Source organism: Lagopus leucura, unplaced genomic scaffold (genome assembly GCF_019238085.1).
Source record: "Lagopus leucura isolate 7727_CA_CO unplaced genomic scaffold, USGS_WTPT01 Super-Scaffold_739, whole genome shotgun sequence".
NCBI classification, from domain to species: Eukaryota; Metazoa; Chordata; class Aves; order Galliformes; family Phasianidae; genus Lagopus; species Lagopus leucura.
Window position 1 is genome coordinate 8,791,506 of NW_024962255.1, and position 15,531 is coordinate 8,807,036.

The following is a 15,531-nucleotide window of genomic DNA, read 5'->3' on the forward strand; positions in this document are numbered from 1 at the left end:
GAGCATTTCTACGCTGATATTGAGGACACAACCGTGGAGGCTGGCAGGCTCACGATGCGGCTCAGCCAGATGCTGGCACGCACAGCCGTGCCCGTGTGTGCACAGGGTTCTGCCTGAGGCGCCGCACCCTGACCCGGAACACAGCGAGGGAACTCGAGGGAGAGCGCGCATAGGGCTGCGCAGCTCGACCTGCCCCGTGCTAGCGGTCCCTGCGCTTCCTAGGGAAGAGATGAGAAGGGGAGAAAGGCGCCGTGTTACATTCCTCCCTGATCAAATTAAACTGTACCTGCTCCTATCTCCTCGTGCATCAGCATGACGACTGTTAAGCAAAGGGCGTCTTCGATTTTCGGTCTAAAAATAGGCTGCGCTTTACGGCCGCGCTCACAGAGACTAATGCCAGCGCAACGGGTGAGCACAGCGCGTTACCGCACCGACCTCGGGGGACAGCCCGGCCCCCCACAAGGGATTGCAGGGCAGCGGCAGGCCGAGCAGAAAGCCGTCACCGCGCCCGTCAGCGCAGCCCTCGGGTCGAGGGCGGGCCGCGCGAAGCACTTCGGCGCTCAGGCTCAGCCGGCACGGCGCGCATGCGCGGTGCCGCCGGGCTCCGGCGGCGGGAGGGGAGCGGAGGGGAGCGGCGCGAGGGGCGGGGCGGCGCGGCGCGCGGCCATTCGGGCCCGGCTCGCCGAGGGGACGTGCCGCCGCCGCGGCAGCCGCGATGGTGTCCTGGATGATCTCACGGGCCGTCGTGTGAGTGCTGGGAGCGGGCGGCGCTGCGTGCGTCCGTCCCGTCCTATTCTGGAGCTTCCCGTGGAAGGGGGCGGCTGGAGCGAGGAGGAGGACCTCATCGGCCCCGGAGCGGGCTCGGGTGGGCCGGGGGCGGCCGGGAGCCGCGCGGGGCCGCCGCGGCGCCGCCGCGTTTTCCGCCGGCTCGGAGCGGCCGCGCCTCGCCACGCCGAACCCCTCCGCCTACAGAAACGCGGAGCACCGCTTCTGTCCGCGGCCCTCGGCGGAGCGAGGCGGAGGGAGTGGCGCGCGGCTGGCAGCAGCGGCGCAGAAGGCCCCGGAGCTCCTCGCGGCGCGTGCGGGCCGCCCCTGGGGCCGGGAGCGGTCGGCCGTCACGGTGCGTGGTGAGCGCCGCTCGTAAATGGGTGCAAATGAAGCCGTGAAGGCGAGTTGGTAACTGTCGGCAGCGTGTGGCGGCTCTGTCTGTGCCGGCCCGGTATTTGCTGCGTTGCTCAAGTGGAGATTGTGCTGCGCGTGACTTCTTGCCGGACTAACGAGCTGATCCTGCGTGCAGAGCGGTCCTGAGAGTGCCTGAGCGAGTGCCAGCGGGAGTGTGTGATCTGGAGCGGGGCTGATAAACAGGATTTCCTCAGTTTGTTGGTGATTAGCAGTTCCTTCAAGCTGCCTGGTGTCATTTCAGCTCGAGACTTGATGTGCTGTCAGATGTCGTCTTGTGCAAAGTACGTTTGTTGGCTGTAGTCTCAGCAACCTACACAAGCAATAGTCCCTCATCCTTCTCCTGTTCTGCCGCCCTCCATGAGACCTGTCAGATGACTAGAATGGCTAAACAGAGCCGGGTGTCTCAGGGCTGGAAAAGAATGATGTTGGCTGTGGGAGGCATTGCTGCCTTTCTGTTAGCATGGTCTTCCCATGGGCAGTAGAGGGAAGATGCATACCCGTGTTTTCTGTAAGTCAAACTAGCTGTTGAACCAGTTTCTGCTTGGTCATATAGAAACGCCAACCAGAGAATTTTGCCTTTAACCATGTTTTAAACTGCACTGGCTGTAAAGGAAATATCAGCAGTGCTGGGCACCTCTATCTCGAATCACAAGGTTGTTGTTAAGTTGCTTGTGCTGGTTTCTCCTCCTCTTCCCTCCCCTTTGAAATTAGCTACTAAACAGTGTGCTTGCATTTTGAGGATTAAGTCCTCTGTGGGTCTGACCAATATCACAGGCATTTAAGGTGATAGCTGCTCCAGTGCACAGTTCTATTGCAATAAAAGATAGTGCATTACTCAGTTTAGTTTTCTGCCTCCTGTTGCTGACTCACTTCCGCGTGCTCATTATTTTTTGCTAAAAGGGGAGTCTTTGATACTATTTATGAATCCTCTTCACCTTCTTTTGTTCTTGTTTCCCAGCTGTGGGACTTAAACCTTGCCAGTGCTCAGATTCCTGGGTAGGAAGTTCAGTGCATCCAGAATACTTGCATAGCTTGGAAACTATTGTTTAACTTAATAAAGTAAAAATCACATAGAAAGGAAAGGTGAGAGGTATCATGGAGATAGACATGGTATGATGTAAGACGTTTTTAATCAAGTAGTCTTCAGACTGTCCTCCTTGCCCTCTTTTTCTCAGTATTCGTTATACCGTCTTCCTCTTCTTGATTTATTTTGCTTCCTGATATCTTTCCAGACTATTCCAGTGGCTATTTCTCTAACTTGTGCATCATCAGTTGGTTAGAAGTATGCTACCTTTTCAAGAAAGCCTGTAAGGAAGATGAAAGTACTCTTAACCAGTATGTAGGTGCTAAGATCTGAGGTTTTCTCCTATTTACCATATCAGTTTTTTGTTTGATGTCTTTATTTTGTACGTGAGAGCCATACAGACTCTGTGCTGTCCATAGCAAGTCCAAAAAGCTCTGTTATCCTCTTTCAGGAAGATCTGTTTCTTCACGAGTGACTGGAAGGAACAACAGTTGGTCTATCTGCAACACAGTCCTCCTCTTCTGACTGACCTTCTCTTTTCCAAAGTAAAAAAAAAAAAAAAAAAAAAAAAAAAGCCAGCAAAATATGCATTTGTAGGTGTGTTGCAGTGCCCTCTGAATTTTCATGCAGAGGACTTGTCCTGACGTGCACTTCCCAAGCAAACTAACTTCTGATTCAGTCTGAGAACTTGTAATTTGGAGTTCATCAGCTAAAAATAATTTGGTTAAAGCTTGAAGGAACTAGGGAATGGAGGTAGTAGAGAATTAGAATTCTTAATTGCATGCGAATTGGCCTTTATACTCATCATCAGGGAGTGGTTAAAACTCACTGCTTCGCGTTCTTTGGCAAAACTTTGCTTTAATGAATAGTTTTGCTTTCTTTTTTGCAATACCTCAGCATACAGACTTGTGAAATACATTGTACCAGTTGTGTATCTTCTTTTCTGTTGAGAAGCGGAAGATTTGAAGCACATAATTAGAATGCCTTTTCATTTTAAGGTTTATGGGGTGCTGTTTTAAGTAACTATAGGTTGTTAGTAATTCCACTCTGGCTATTGCAACAGTTTTAAGAAGGATTACTGCAACACTTTTCCTTCTTTGCACTTCCAAAAAGCCAAGAAAAAGGTTGCAGTCTCAGAAATCTTTTTAAGTACTCAGTCTCTAGTGGTGAGAATTCTTACATTTGTGTCTGGCTGTCTTGTTATCTTGTAGCCTGTATCTGACTAATCTGCTTTGGTTGCTTGTTCTTCTCATTTATGGGGTCTGAGCAATTGTGTACACATCAGTTGCTGAGACACTGTATTTAGCAGTAAACACACTGAGTACTTGTCAGTCACAGCCTGGTATGGATGAGATCAGACTATTCTCTTGTGCCAAGCAAAGATGTGCATCCTAAATAAAAAGGAGATGGCCATTTTGTTCTTGCAATCTGTTAAAGCAGACTGTGCTGTAATCTGTTAACTTTTCCCCCTTCCTCACGTAAAAATGGAAGCTGCCCCATCTGTGTTGCTTTGCATGCTCACTCTACCCCTGTATTTAAGCATGTTTTCCTTCTAGTAAGGTTGTTTGAAAGTCTCAGCTGTTGGAAGCGTGAGCTGCAGGAGAAAGTATTTTTCTGAGGTATCTGTTTTTTTTTTTATTTTTTTTTTCTGCCTATACCTGTTCCCCACTCCCATCTTAGAGCCCTGCAAAGAACAAGGGTGCATGAATAAAATTTTCAGCAGGTGTTCCATAGCTGTGGGGCTAGGCTACAGCTTTGTCCAGTGAAGCTGGACAGAGACTGTCTGGGGCACATCGGATCTGACCTGGAGATGGGGATTAGCACTAGTCTTTCATCTTTTGCTGCTTTATGCATTAGAACTGTTTGTTTCCTTACAGTTTCCATGTAAGCATGTACACTTTGTGAGCCTGGATTATATCTGCTTTTGAATTATAAAGGTTTTTATTAAAAACAAGCACAAAAAAACTTTTGTTCTTGTTTGCTGATCAAAACACTGTCAAACATGTTCTTGAAACAGCCACTGTTTGTTAGGTAGAATTGAGTGTAACAATACTGCTGATGTGGTGTGTGGAAGTAATAGCTGTATGCAGCCTGACCTTCAAGTCAGAATGGCTCTTTGTGGGGGAGTTCCTTCAGGTCTTTGTAGCCTTCTCTTGTTGTGGTTGGATGCTTCCAGCCGAAGCCTGAAGAATGTTGAGTGCTGTCGGATCCGGAATGTGCTTCCATTGTAAAGACCCATAAATTGCAGCTGCACCTGTGGGGGAGAGGAGACGGTGTCACGGTGAGTGAGATGGAGAGATGCGCTGGAATAGCTGTCTCCCCACAGAACTGAAGAGAGTCAGTCATCATGTGTCAATTATCCTTGACATTTGATGCTCTCCTTAAGCATCTAACTGGCATGTTGCTGGGAGCAGCCGTCCTTTCACCCTTCCCCAATCCTCAGCTTTCCAGAGAGGCCCCAAGCTGTTCGGCCACAGCACAATTCAGGTTGTTTTGTCAGCTGAAGCGTGCTTTAGAGAGGATCATCTTGGCTTAGTTCCAGTGACGTGCACCAGCTCTTGCTTCTGTCATGTAGTTGCTATGTGCCGTGTAAATGCTATGCTGAGAATTAAAAGTTGCAGGAAGAAAATGGCACTGGTTTAGGTGTCAGCATATTGCCAGGCGGGTTAAAGCATGCTCTGTGTTCACATCCTTCACTTATGCGTTGCTGCTTATTGCTTCTTGTGGTGAGTCTAGTTACAATAGTAGTGGTGCAACTGCTCTCATTAAACAAGGCCTCCCAATTTTTAAAGGCTCTTAAGTTTTGTAATTGGAAATCTGTAACTATATATACGTCAAGGGGCTAAGTATATTGTCCTGTCTATTGAAGGCTTAAAGTCATTTACATAATTGAGCAATGAAATCATTAAAATACTTCTATCCGTGGTTCAGCTTTGCAGTTAGGTAACCCATATGTTCAGTAAAAAGCGTCTGCTGGCTAAGCTTGACTTGCAACACTTACTCTGAGCTCCTACAGTGCAGGATGACTGGATCTGACAGAGTCAGAAATGAGCGTGCCCACTGCCTGCCTGACACGCCTCTCCTTGTGTCAATGTTTGCTATGCAGTCCAGCTGCTCTTTTCTTTCCCGTGTTGATGGCATTCTGCAGATGCAGAGCATGCGTGGTCAGCACTCGTAGCCCAGGGCGGTCTGGTGAACTAAAGCTCTGAAACAGATGGAGCACAACCAGGGGCGTACTATGGAGTCTGACATTCTTACTTAATTGTCTTGGCGTGTGCTCTGTTACAAAACGTGCTGAAATCCACATCTGTGTTCTATGTGCTGTAGATAAAGGAATACCAAGAACTGCGTGCTCTGGCACAGGAGGACACTTCTGATTAAATGAACAACATCTACTGTCATACATTCTGCAAACCAACTTCTGCTTTGTCAGAGTGTATCTCAGCATCTCAAGATGTGCTCAGTATAGATGTGACTTTGTAATGTAACCAGTCATTGGTTATTTTGTATGTAGAGCCATGTCCTGATAGAAACCTGCTTTGGCTTAGTGCTTTTAGCCTTTGTAAGAAAATCTTAAAAAAAAAAAAAAAAAAAAAAATTAAAACCACGGCATGCAAAAATGTCTCTTCTGGTCTTTAATGTGCAAAGCAGCTTTTCCTGGGATTATTTGTCGTCTTTGTTCTGTTTCTGAAACTTCAAAACATGCATTATTGAATGGAAGTACCTTCTTTAGCCCATCTAGGTAGTTAGAGAACAAAAAGCAGAAAGCCATATGATCTTTGTGTTGTGGATCTCTCCCATTTTAATGGCTTGCCTGATTAGATTATAGTAATTGACTGCAGAACAAATGAGGTGAGTTATAAAAGGATGTAGGTAGGAAAGGTTGACTGCCGTGCTTCTGCTGATCAGTGTGGCTTTAAACATGGTAACCAATGTGCTGACATGCTTTAACACAGTAGTTGTAACTCCCCATGGCGGCTAGCTGCATCCCAAGCCTCAGATAGTTCCTAGTGCAGTTTGTCACTGACAAAATAACGGGGTGGGACTTAGTTTCCTGTGTGCTCTATTGCACTCTGCAAACATTGATGTGGATGTAGGTTTACTTACAAGAATGTTTTTCCTGTGTTATCATCTTGAAAATATTGTTCAATGTCCCAAAGACTGCTGGAACTTGTATTTGATGCTCAAAACCAGCATGGTGCAACTTCTTTCAAAACCTTTAACTCAATGTAAAAATGCAAGGATCTGCAAAAGCAGAACTTCTCCTGAAGTGAGAATTCTGACATAATGTTTTGCTTTCTTTTGCTAATAAAGCTGTTGGGACTTGCATTGCTGGACAGGAAACGCTGGAAAACAGTCTGTCCTTGTGTCTTCCAGCTGCAGTCTGGTTTTCTTATTTCCTCTTCCCGACTCCCTTCTCAGAGCACCGATCAAAAGCACAGAAAGGAGAATAATGAAAGTGCTCTCTAGCTTAGGGAGATCTTGATTACTTTTGGTAATGTCATTACCTTAAGCTCTAATTGTTTAAGAAAAACAAATTGTTACTATGCTCTTATTACTCCCCTTTATCTGCTAACTTTCCTTCCACACTAGGGCTCTGTTTTGGAGCACATGGTTTCCCTTATGTTTAAAAGCAAGCTAAGTGCTACTCAAATAGGCTGCTTTAGAAGCCATGGATGGAGCTGACTTGTTCACATTTTTCAGCAGTGAAAAGCTGAAGGTTCATGTAGAATACAGTATGTCCATAGAAACACATTTTTAGTGACTGCTTTAGCTGTCACTGGCTTACTGTAGATGCAGTTTAAACAGCATTGGTTTCACAATTCAACATATAGAGTTATCCCTGGAAGCTGTTTCTCAATAATAATAATAATAGCCTTGAAGACCTGGGACTTGCCCCAGCAGCACCTGGTATTCGTATGCATGCACGTGTGGTTGGGCAGCAGCCGCTTCCACCCTCTCTGTCCTCTCGTGCTTTATTGAATGAATCTCTGAAGAATGAGGTTCAGAAGGGAGGGAAGTTGCTTCTCAGCATGGCATTTCTGAAGTTAAGTTATGAAGAGGGCTGTAGTTCATTAGAGATCCAGCATATTGTCAGTTCTTGACTTGGTGTCTAGCACTGTACTCTGAGTTTTTCTAAGCACAAGCTGTAATTGAGGAAATGTGTGTACTTTGGAATGTCAAGTCCAGATGTTATCTCAGTGGTATCTGCCAAATACAAATTTCGTAGAAGAATCCTTTTCCTATGTACAATGGGGAGGTGTTTTTTTTTTTTTTTTTTTTTTTTTTTTTTTTTAACGCTCTATGAGGCTTTAGAAATGTCCTTTTGGGTCTTTATCATTAGCAGAGCTGTTTGGAAATCAGAAACCTTAAGGCAAAAATTGAGATGTAAATAGCTTGTGATGACCAAAAGCAAAAAATAGTCACATGAGGAAGAAACAAGGCTTTTTGTATTTCAGTAGCTGGTGTTGTGTGGCTGCAGAGGCTGCATCACTTTTCTTTGCTGAAGTCTTTTTTTTTTTTTTTTTTAGGGTTTTCTTTGTAGAAGCTTGGCCTTTAGGCTGTTCTGCATCAGCCTTCATAGGTTATAAGATGTACAGTGATTAAATTTGAGCTTTCTGAGCCTTTAAGTTATGAACCATGCTTTCCTATTTAAAGCCAAGCAACCAGACTCAGTATGGCTACATGTGGTCTGGTTTGTCTTTCATTTCTATGTGGCTTAGAAATAAAATGCGGTTTATCTTGAAAAAACTAGGAGTTCTTAGTCGGGACCTCTCCTATTGTAAATGTTAGCTTCTTATAACCAGTAATTCTGATGTTGGTTGTGGTCCAGAAATGCTGAGAGAAGACATTCCGCTGCAGCAGAAATCTGTGGCTGATGTGTAGTTCTAAACGCAGAGAGATTCTCCAAAGTTTCTAGCTGACCAACATCAGGTGAAAAGCAAACGTTTTTTTTTTCTTGTTTGTTTTTTTCTTTTTTTTAAACTATGTATCATCCTGTGGTATTGGAGGGATTGTGCCTAGGCTGTAGGTGATGCTGAGGCAGAGGCTAGGAGGGAAAACTCCAGTGCGATGGGTAGTTTCAAGCCAGTTTACAAAGCTGAAGAAAGCTCTAGGTTCCACAGATAGTAAGAATGAACATAACTTCAGGAGGACATTGAATGTTTTTCCCCTAATATTGGCAGTAATATTGGAGGCACTATGTTGCTGGACTTCTGTAGCTGATGTTGGATGTTAAGTCATGTTTTTCCTTATGCTCCTGAGGTGATGGATAAAAGATGCTTGAACACTTTAGTACAAAGAATTTTTCCTCATCTGGTGCAGCTGAGTCTGGAACGCACGCACTATGTAATGTTGCACGGGATTTCTGTGATGGCTTCCACAGCTTGATCTTGAAGATAACATAACTTGGGGTAAAGAAACCCAAGTTAAAGCTTTAAGAACAACTCCAGATGACCAAAAATGTCTTTCTCCCAGCACTCAGAAAGAACTGCCACAAAGTAGTGAATTATCTTGCTTTGGATCTTAAATATGTTATAGGGTGAGGCTGCTTTAAACATTCAATAGAGTTGCTATAAAGATAATGGTTTTTTTTGATTGCTTTGTTTTCATTCTTCCCGAGTTTTCCTGGTGTTTGTGTTTTTCACAGCATTTGCTTTTGTTTCTGTCAACTGCAGAACTTTGTTCCTTGCCTTAGCGTGTCTGTTCAGCTGCGATGTCTCACTGTGTCAGTTACCACTTTGTACTGGCTAGAAGAACATCTTCATTATGCAAACCTGAATGTTGTCTGGTCATTATGCCAGCGTGAGGATCTTTGAGATCTCTAAGATCTGAAATTTAAGAGCATTAAATGAGTTTAAAAACTTGCAGCTGGCAGTGCTGAGGTGATAGTATTTGTTTTATTCTTCTGATACTTGCCTTGCTTCTCCAAACATCTGACTGTTTTTGCATTTTTCATTAACTTCTGTGGCATGAAACCTCTGAAAAGAAGTTGCTACTGACTTGATGTGAATTGGTTCAAGTTACTGTAATGAACAGTTTTTCAGTGTGCAAATTAAATTGAAATGGAAGGTGTTTGCAAGGTCTGGCCTCAATATAAAGGACTTAATGCTCTTACACATAAATTAAGGCCTATTTAAATTGTAGGAGCCTTGAATAATATTTTGAAGACACTGAGTAAAGCTAATATTAGCAAGAAGGTAAATGGGAGAGCCAGGTAGTTGTTCTTGACTTCAAATTACCAGAGTCAGGAAGTTAAATGTTAAAAGCATATATAATTTTAAAGTTCTTGATTAAAATTGAATGCCTCACTCTGGAATTTGTGGTATTTGTGTTAGTTCTGTTCAACACTTCATCTGCATGAAACTAGTGATGTGTCTTAGGAGCTCATCAGAAGTATTCTAAACTGACAGGATCACATTGCTGGTGAAAACAGTATGATCCTCCAATGGTAGTAAATGTAAAGAACTGTTTCAAAAGCTAGTGAGCTCGTTAGCTTGTTTCTTTGTCAACTTTGCCATGATTATATAAACTCTTTTAAAATATACTCTTGTAAATTAGATCTTATGTTGCATGTTTCTTTGTACATCTGCGTAGGCATCAGCTTTCCTCGCTGAACCTCAAAATATTTACAGTCTCAATTGTTTTCTTGTTCATCTGCTCTATGAAATAAGCTTATTGAGGCATGTGCTAAACTTATAAAATACTTGTTGAAAACTTGCGTGTTTGATTTTTTTTTTTCTTTTTTCTTGTATGAAGAAAATAAACAAGCAACCAAAAAAGCAACAAAATGAATCAGATCAACTGGTCTCTTCTAACTGACACCTTCAATCCATCCATCAGTCCTTGCTGATCATGAAAAGAAAAGCATGGTTTGGTTCAAGGACATGTCTTCCTCTTTGACCAGAGGCATGCCAGGTTCTCAAGGGCTGTATGAGAAGTAGATGTAACCATTGATAATTGTTGGTTGATTCTTGGAGTTCGGTCACGTTCCTGTCTAATGCTGCAGGTGGCTGCTCAGAGGCCATGAATACTGGACTGCCAGTGGCAAACAGTCATAGCAATGAGAGACTTCAGAGTGTATTAAGGTAGATATGAAGGAAGGTAGTTTATCTGAATTTTGAGTAAGTGTGAGCAGCCTTGGGAATTGGTACTTCTCCAGCAGGGATGAAATTCTGCTCTTGAATGAAGACTTAAGTGAAAGATCTTACAGATTACCACTTGGTGTTGAAGGCCTTCAGTGTTGGCTCTTTATCATGTGGAGATTCTAGAGATGAATCACGTGGGAATGTTAGAAGAATCTTGTTTTGGTTGCTTGGAAGCTATGAGATCACCTGCTGACTGTTGTGTATACGTGGCTGGTTTTAGCATGTAAACAGGAAACAGTGCGGGGATATTCAGGACACTTATTACAGTAGAAGTCAAGCACGTGTTACATCCACTAATAGGCATGCAGAGAATGGCTAACACTTATGTAACAATTTCTATTCCTACTGCATTTTCTGTGTGCTTTCCAATACCAGTTTGTTAGAATTGTCCATACTGCTGGGGTTTTTTTTGTTTTTTTTTTTTACTGTTTTGAGGAGGATTTGAGAGGTTTCTTTTCAGCGGTGATGGTATCTCCATGCTTATACCTGTGACAAGAGGTGAGTTGCTTTATAGGTTTTACATACAGGTAATGCCCTTAGAAAAGAGAAATCTTGAGAGAGCTGTGTTATACTTGTGGTGATGCAGCTTCTTCATGTTACAGCGTACATGATGACCTGGTAAAAGAGTGTAGCTTTGCTTTGGGAGTTTGGTACAGTGTTCATACCTACGAAGGGCCTTAAGAGAAGGCTGATGCAATGAATATACAGCATGTTCATTGCTGAGAGTGGGACTTCGAGCACTTGCATCTGGGTGCGTTGCTGGCTGGCTGAACAGGCCCAGTAGGCTGCAAACTGTATGTAGGCTGAGCTGGAAATTCAAAGCTGATTCATCCTGAAGGAGGTAGCTTATCTAATGTGTATGTGGGTATGGAATTAACTGTTGATTAAGACTTCTCTGATTGTATATTGTTGTCTAGAGCTTTGTAGTAGCATATAGAATGAGTAACAGGCAACCTAGAAGATACTGTGAGAATTTCTAGTGCTTTCAACTATGGGAATTCTTAAAAGAGTGTATTAAAATTATATTTAATAATGGCATAGAAGGGCAAGTCTTCATTTTGGACTTGAAAAGAAATTTCCCTGCATAACGAACAGGTTAATTAAAGATAGTAGTACTTTCTTGGCATCTAAGTCTTGTTCTCTCAGAGAGAAAGCTGGCAAGCCCATGCAAATAGGCAATCGATCTTACTGGTGTATCTTGGCCATGAGTAAGATTCCAGTACAGAACATCCTTTATGGGAGATGTTTTTTTTCTAATATATATTTATGCTTTGTCTTCTTTCAGATTTCTTGCAATTGTTATTATACATAGGAGTATGTTTGCATGAGGACAGAGAGGTGGGGGGGGGAGGGGGAACAAAAGTAGAACTCAACTTGGTGGGAAGTTCAAGAGTTTATCCTTATGCTCCCCTGTCCCATTTTTGTCTAAGCCTGTTTTTTGTAATTACTTGGATACATACTCTTTAAATGTAGATTATTATGGCTTATGTTGCATATCTGATTGTTGACCAATAGCAAAATGCAACTAAGTTTTGTCAGGTGTTGAGAGAGAAGATCTTCGTTTAGTGTAGTGCCTTTCAAAAACACTCAGGATAAAAACGTTTGGCCGATCTTTTGTTTGTGTGAACATAAAAAGCTAAGGTAGCAGCTGGCTTAGTGTGGGACTTGGTGCCAGGCTGTAATCCTCAGGGTGAGGGGTGCCAGTGAGGTGTGACTCAAGGTCTTACTTTCCCTTCAGTTGTAGGGTTTTTTTTCCCCCTTTAACAGGGTTCTTACAGGCACTCATTATGTTGATCATGAGTATACCACACAGATGTTTAACAGGTACAACTTACTTCAGAGCTTATCTTTTATGCATTACAGCCCCCTTCCCCCACCCCGAGAAGATGAGTCCTTTTTACAGGGCAGACTTGTAAGTACATGAATAACACATAGTTTGAGCAAGTGAGTTATTGCTTTTCCAGTGTGTGCTGATCAAACCCTAGAGATATTTGTTAATGGGTATGACCACACATTTCTTTTTAAGTCCAAAACCAGCCAGCCAAAAACTCCAGTACCATTCTTCAGACTAAATTTCATTCTGCTGTTTAGTTTCCACTAGCAAGCTTCCCTTTCAAAAGGAATCTTGCTTAAGCTAAACTATGTAAACAAGACCCGAAACAGTAATTGTAAGTAGTGCTTACTATATACAAGTTTATGCACAGATATTGCAGTATAGTTAAGGCTTTGATAACACACACACACCTAGAAGTCATCTGTATTACCTCTAGCAGGTATTTCCATGTATTACCTGCTCTTACAAAGCTTGTGTGTGAAGGGAATGGAAGATACTCCTGTTGTAAATCACAGTGGAAGACTGCTATTGGGATGGAACCTGGATGAAGTCAGCAAAGTAAGAAAGTGTGTCAGGTATTCATATTCACTTCCATGACTTTGTGCAGACAGGGTAGATTTGTTTCTTTGTTCTACAACCTGACAAATGCTGTCAAGTGATTGCTCAGGGTGTTGCTGCATATTAGTAATGTAAATGCACACATTAACGAATGTTTGGCTCCCTATCAGTCTATGCCAAGTCTGTCAACCTGTCAGTGGGTGGGCAAATTGCTCTCATCTGTTATCAAACTTGTTAGGGCGAGCATAGCAAATGACATTGTCCCCAGAGTGTCTTAGATTGACTGAGTGTCCTGAACAGCTTGTACTATCAGAGAATACTTGTGGCTTTTGTCTCTGCATTTCAGAGAAACAAAAGAATAAAATTCCAGACACCCTCCAGTGCTTCTGGCAATTCGTTGGCAATGCCAGTAGACTGAGGTTGTAAATATGCTGTTGGTTTAATGGCTTTGTGTTTTAGGAGTGTCCCTGCAAGCTGTACTTCTGAGAGACTTCAGAGACTTCCATAGCATTGTATAAATATGGAATATGTCTAAAAATAGTTATTTGCGTTATATTCAAACCTGAAAACATGAGTGTTGTTTACTTACCTGGCTGAATGTGTTCTGTGGCCAATATCTCATTAATTGGTCAGATGAGAGTTCTGCTGCTTCCCTTCAGAAATTACTGTTTCTAATAGTTGTGTGTGGTAATGCTATTTAAAGTGTAGGACTGTTGATTATGTGATAATACAAGTCATGTGTGTTTTGATAGTTATATTGATACACAAATGCATTGTTCTGGGTTTTCGAGGCTTTGCTGGTCCTTTTTGGATTGGTGGTTTTTTTCTAGTTTGTGTTTTGATTTCCATCTCGTAATATGTTTAAGAAAGATCTCTCTTGGAGTGAGCAGAATGTCTATGGAGGAGGTGGCTGTACCGAAGGAGGAGTGCTGCACTAACTGCTGAGTGCAGCTGGGAAACAGCAAGAGTTAGGTGTACGATTGGCAGAGAAATCACATTGGTAAGCAGGATTACCCCTAGATCTACTGGAGAAATAAAGCAAATGACATCACGTTCGGCTGAAATCTGTTTCCATCTGTGGAAGCTGGCTTTGTTCTTGTCTGCTACATTAGTGCAGTGTGCTAATGTATGCCATGAAGTACAAAGTAGGTTTTAAAAATAACACTCAATCTTTTATGTTTGAAAAGCTTTGGGCTAGTCACTGCAACCTTCAAATGCATTGTATAGTTACTGTAAAAATAGCAGCGGAAGAATGTGCTTATAATGTGTGACAGTAGGTACTGCTAACAACTCTGAGGTGTTTGGGGTGTTGGTGTGAACAGGAAATGCTCTGCTGTCAGTGTAGCTTTGTCAGTAGTGTGGATTGTACCCAGCTCCCTTCTGCCATTCTGCAGATCTCTGCCTCTGTCTTCAGTCAGCTGCAGTGAGCAGCCTTACCCTTGGCTCTGCGCTAATTTGTGATTTACAGAGTGAGGGCAAAGCTTGATTTGCTGGAATAAAGATCTGCTAGTTGGGGAAAACAAGCTGTCTTGGTCACATTTGTGTTGTGCTGGGTGCCATTCTGTTTTTTTCACTGGAGGTGTTCTGTGGCTGAGCTTTGTGATCTTCTGACTGCTACTTCAAGAACAGTTGTTCCCAAAGCAGTGCTCTCAAAAAGAAGTTGTGTTATATCGGATGATCTAACAAACTTTTGAGGATGTTACTCATGATGAGGATGATTGGAAAAAGTTGCTGTTTGAATTTAAAGCTAAGCTTTTAAAATAACAGCAGTGTTAATTGACAGTAGATTAAATGGAAAACTGCAGACCAAAGGTCTATTCAGTAAGGGGTCTGTTTCTCTTTTGTATGCTTTGCAGGAAGAAACTTGCATGTACAGTCTGCAAACAGCCATATGAATAGCTTTGGACTATTTTTGACAATTGTGAGGTGCTTCAGTGACCAGTAATCACTGGCATGTAATTATGAAGCCATCTGACAGTTAGCAGTGGTTATGATGTTCGCAGACCTCTTTTGTGTCCTTACTGTAGGAAGAAATTTCCATGCTTATGAAGTCACAGTTACAATTACTGAATTAATGAGGCTTTCCTTTATCGGTGGTGTTCAATGGTTCTAGTCTCAGCCCTAAGGAGCAGGAAAGGTGAGCGCCATCAGAGCTGATGGGTTGCTGAATGGAGTATTCCACAGGGACAAAGAAGAGAGAAAGAGCTCTCCTCTGCAGGAGTTGATCCAAATGAAGGGTGTCAGGTCTAGTATTCCTTCTGCTTCCATATCTCATGTTGGAGTACACCAAGGATTTTTTGAACTGATGTTGTCAGGATCTTCTCTTAGTCAGAAGGAAAAAAAAAAAAAAAACATTTAGGGTGTTTTGACCCAAAATCAAGTGCATCAAACTCCCAACCATATGCCCTGTATACTGGGAAAGCTGTGGCAGTCTTTGCTGTTAGTGTGCTGAAGAAGGTAAAGGCTTCGGGGCTTTTTCCATTTAAAAAACTAACAAACAAACAAACAATCACGAACTGCTACTTTCTGTTTTGTACTCCTAGTATTACCAGTTATTTAAAGCTACAATATTTTTAATAATTTATAATTTACATATTAGTTCATATTAGTTGATTATTTACTTTGGTAGATGTTGACCATTTGAATGTAAGATGTACATCACTCAGATGGGCCCTTTAAGATACTATGTGATGCGCGTCTTTCTTTGCACGGCTTTAAGAAGTTTAAGTTCTGAGCTTGCTTAGGAGCTGGCTGGGTATCCCTGGAAGGGTGAATTTCTCCCACAC

At 42.7% G+C, this 15,531-nt stretch overlaps 1 protein-coding gene across 1 annotated transcript in view; it reads left to right on the forward strand.

Annotated features, from left to right (window-relative positions):
* The first annotated feature begins 666 nt into the window (after positions 1-666).
* The window catches only part of REEP3 (receptor accessory protein 3), a 37,356-nt gene continuing 22,491 nt past the window's right edge, over positions 667-15,531 (forward strand). The window contains exon 1 of the mRNA XM_042863246.1: positions 667-747. Coding sequence (XP_042719180.1) covers positions 716-747 — 32 coding nt within the window. The 5' untranslated portion in view covers positions 667-715. The remainder of the gene's footprint in view (positions 748-15,531) is intronic.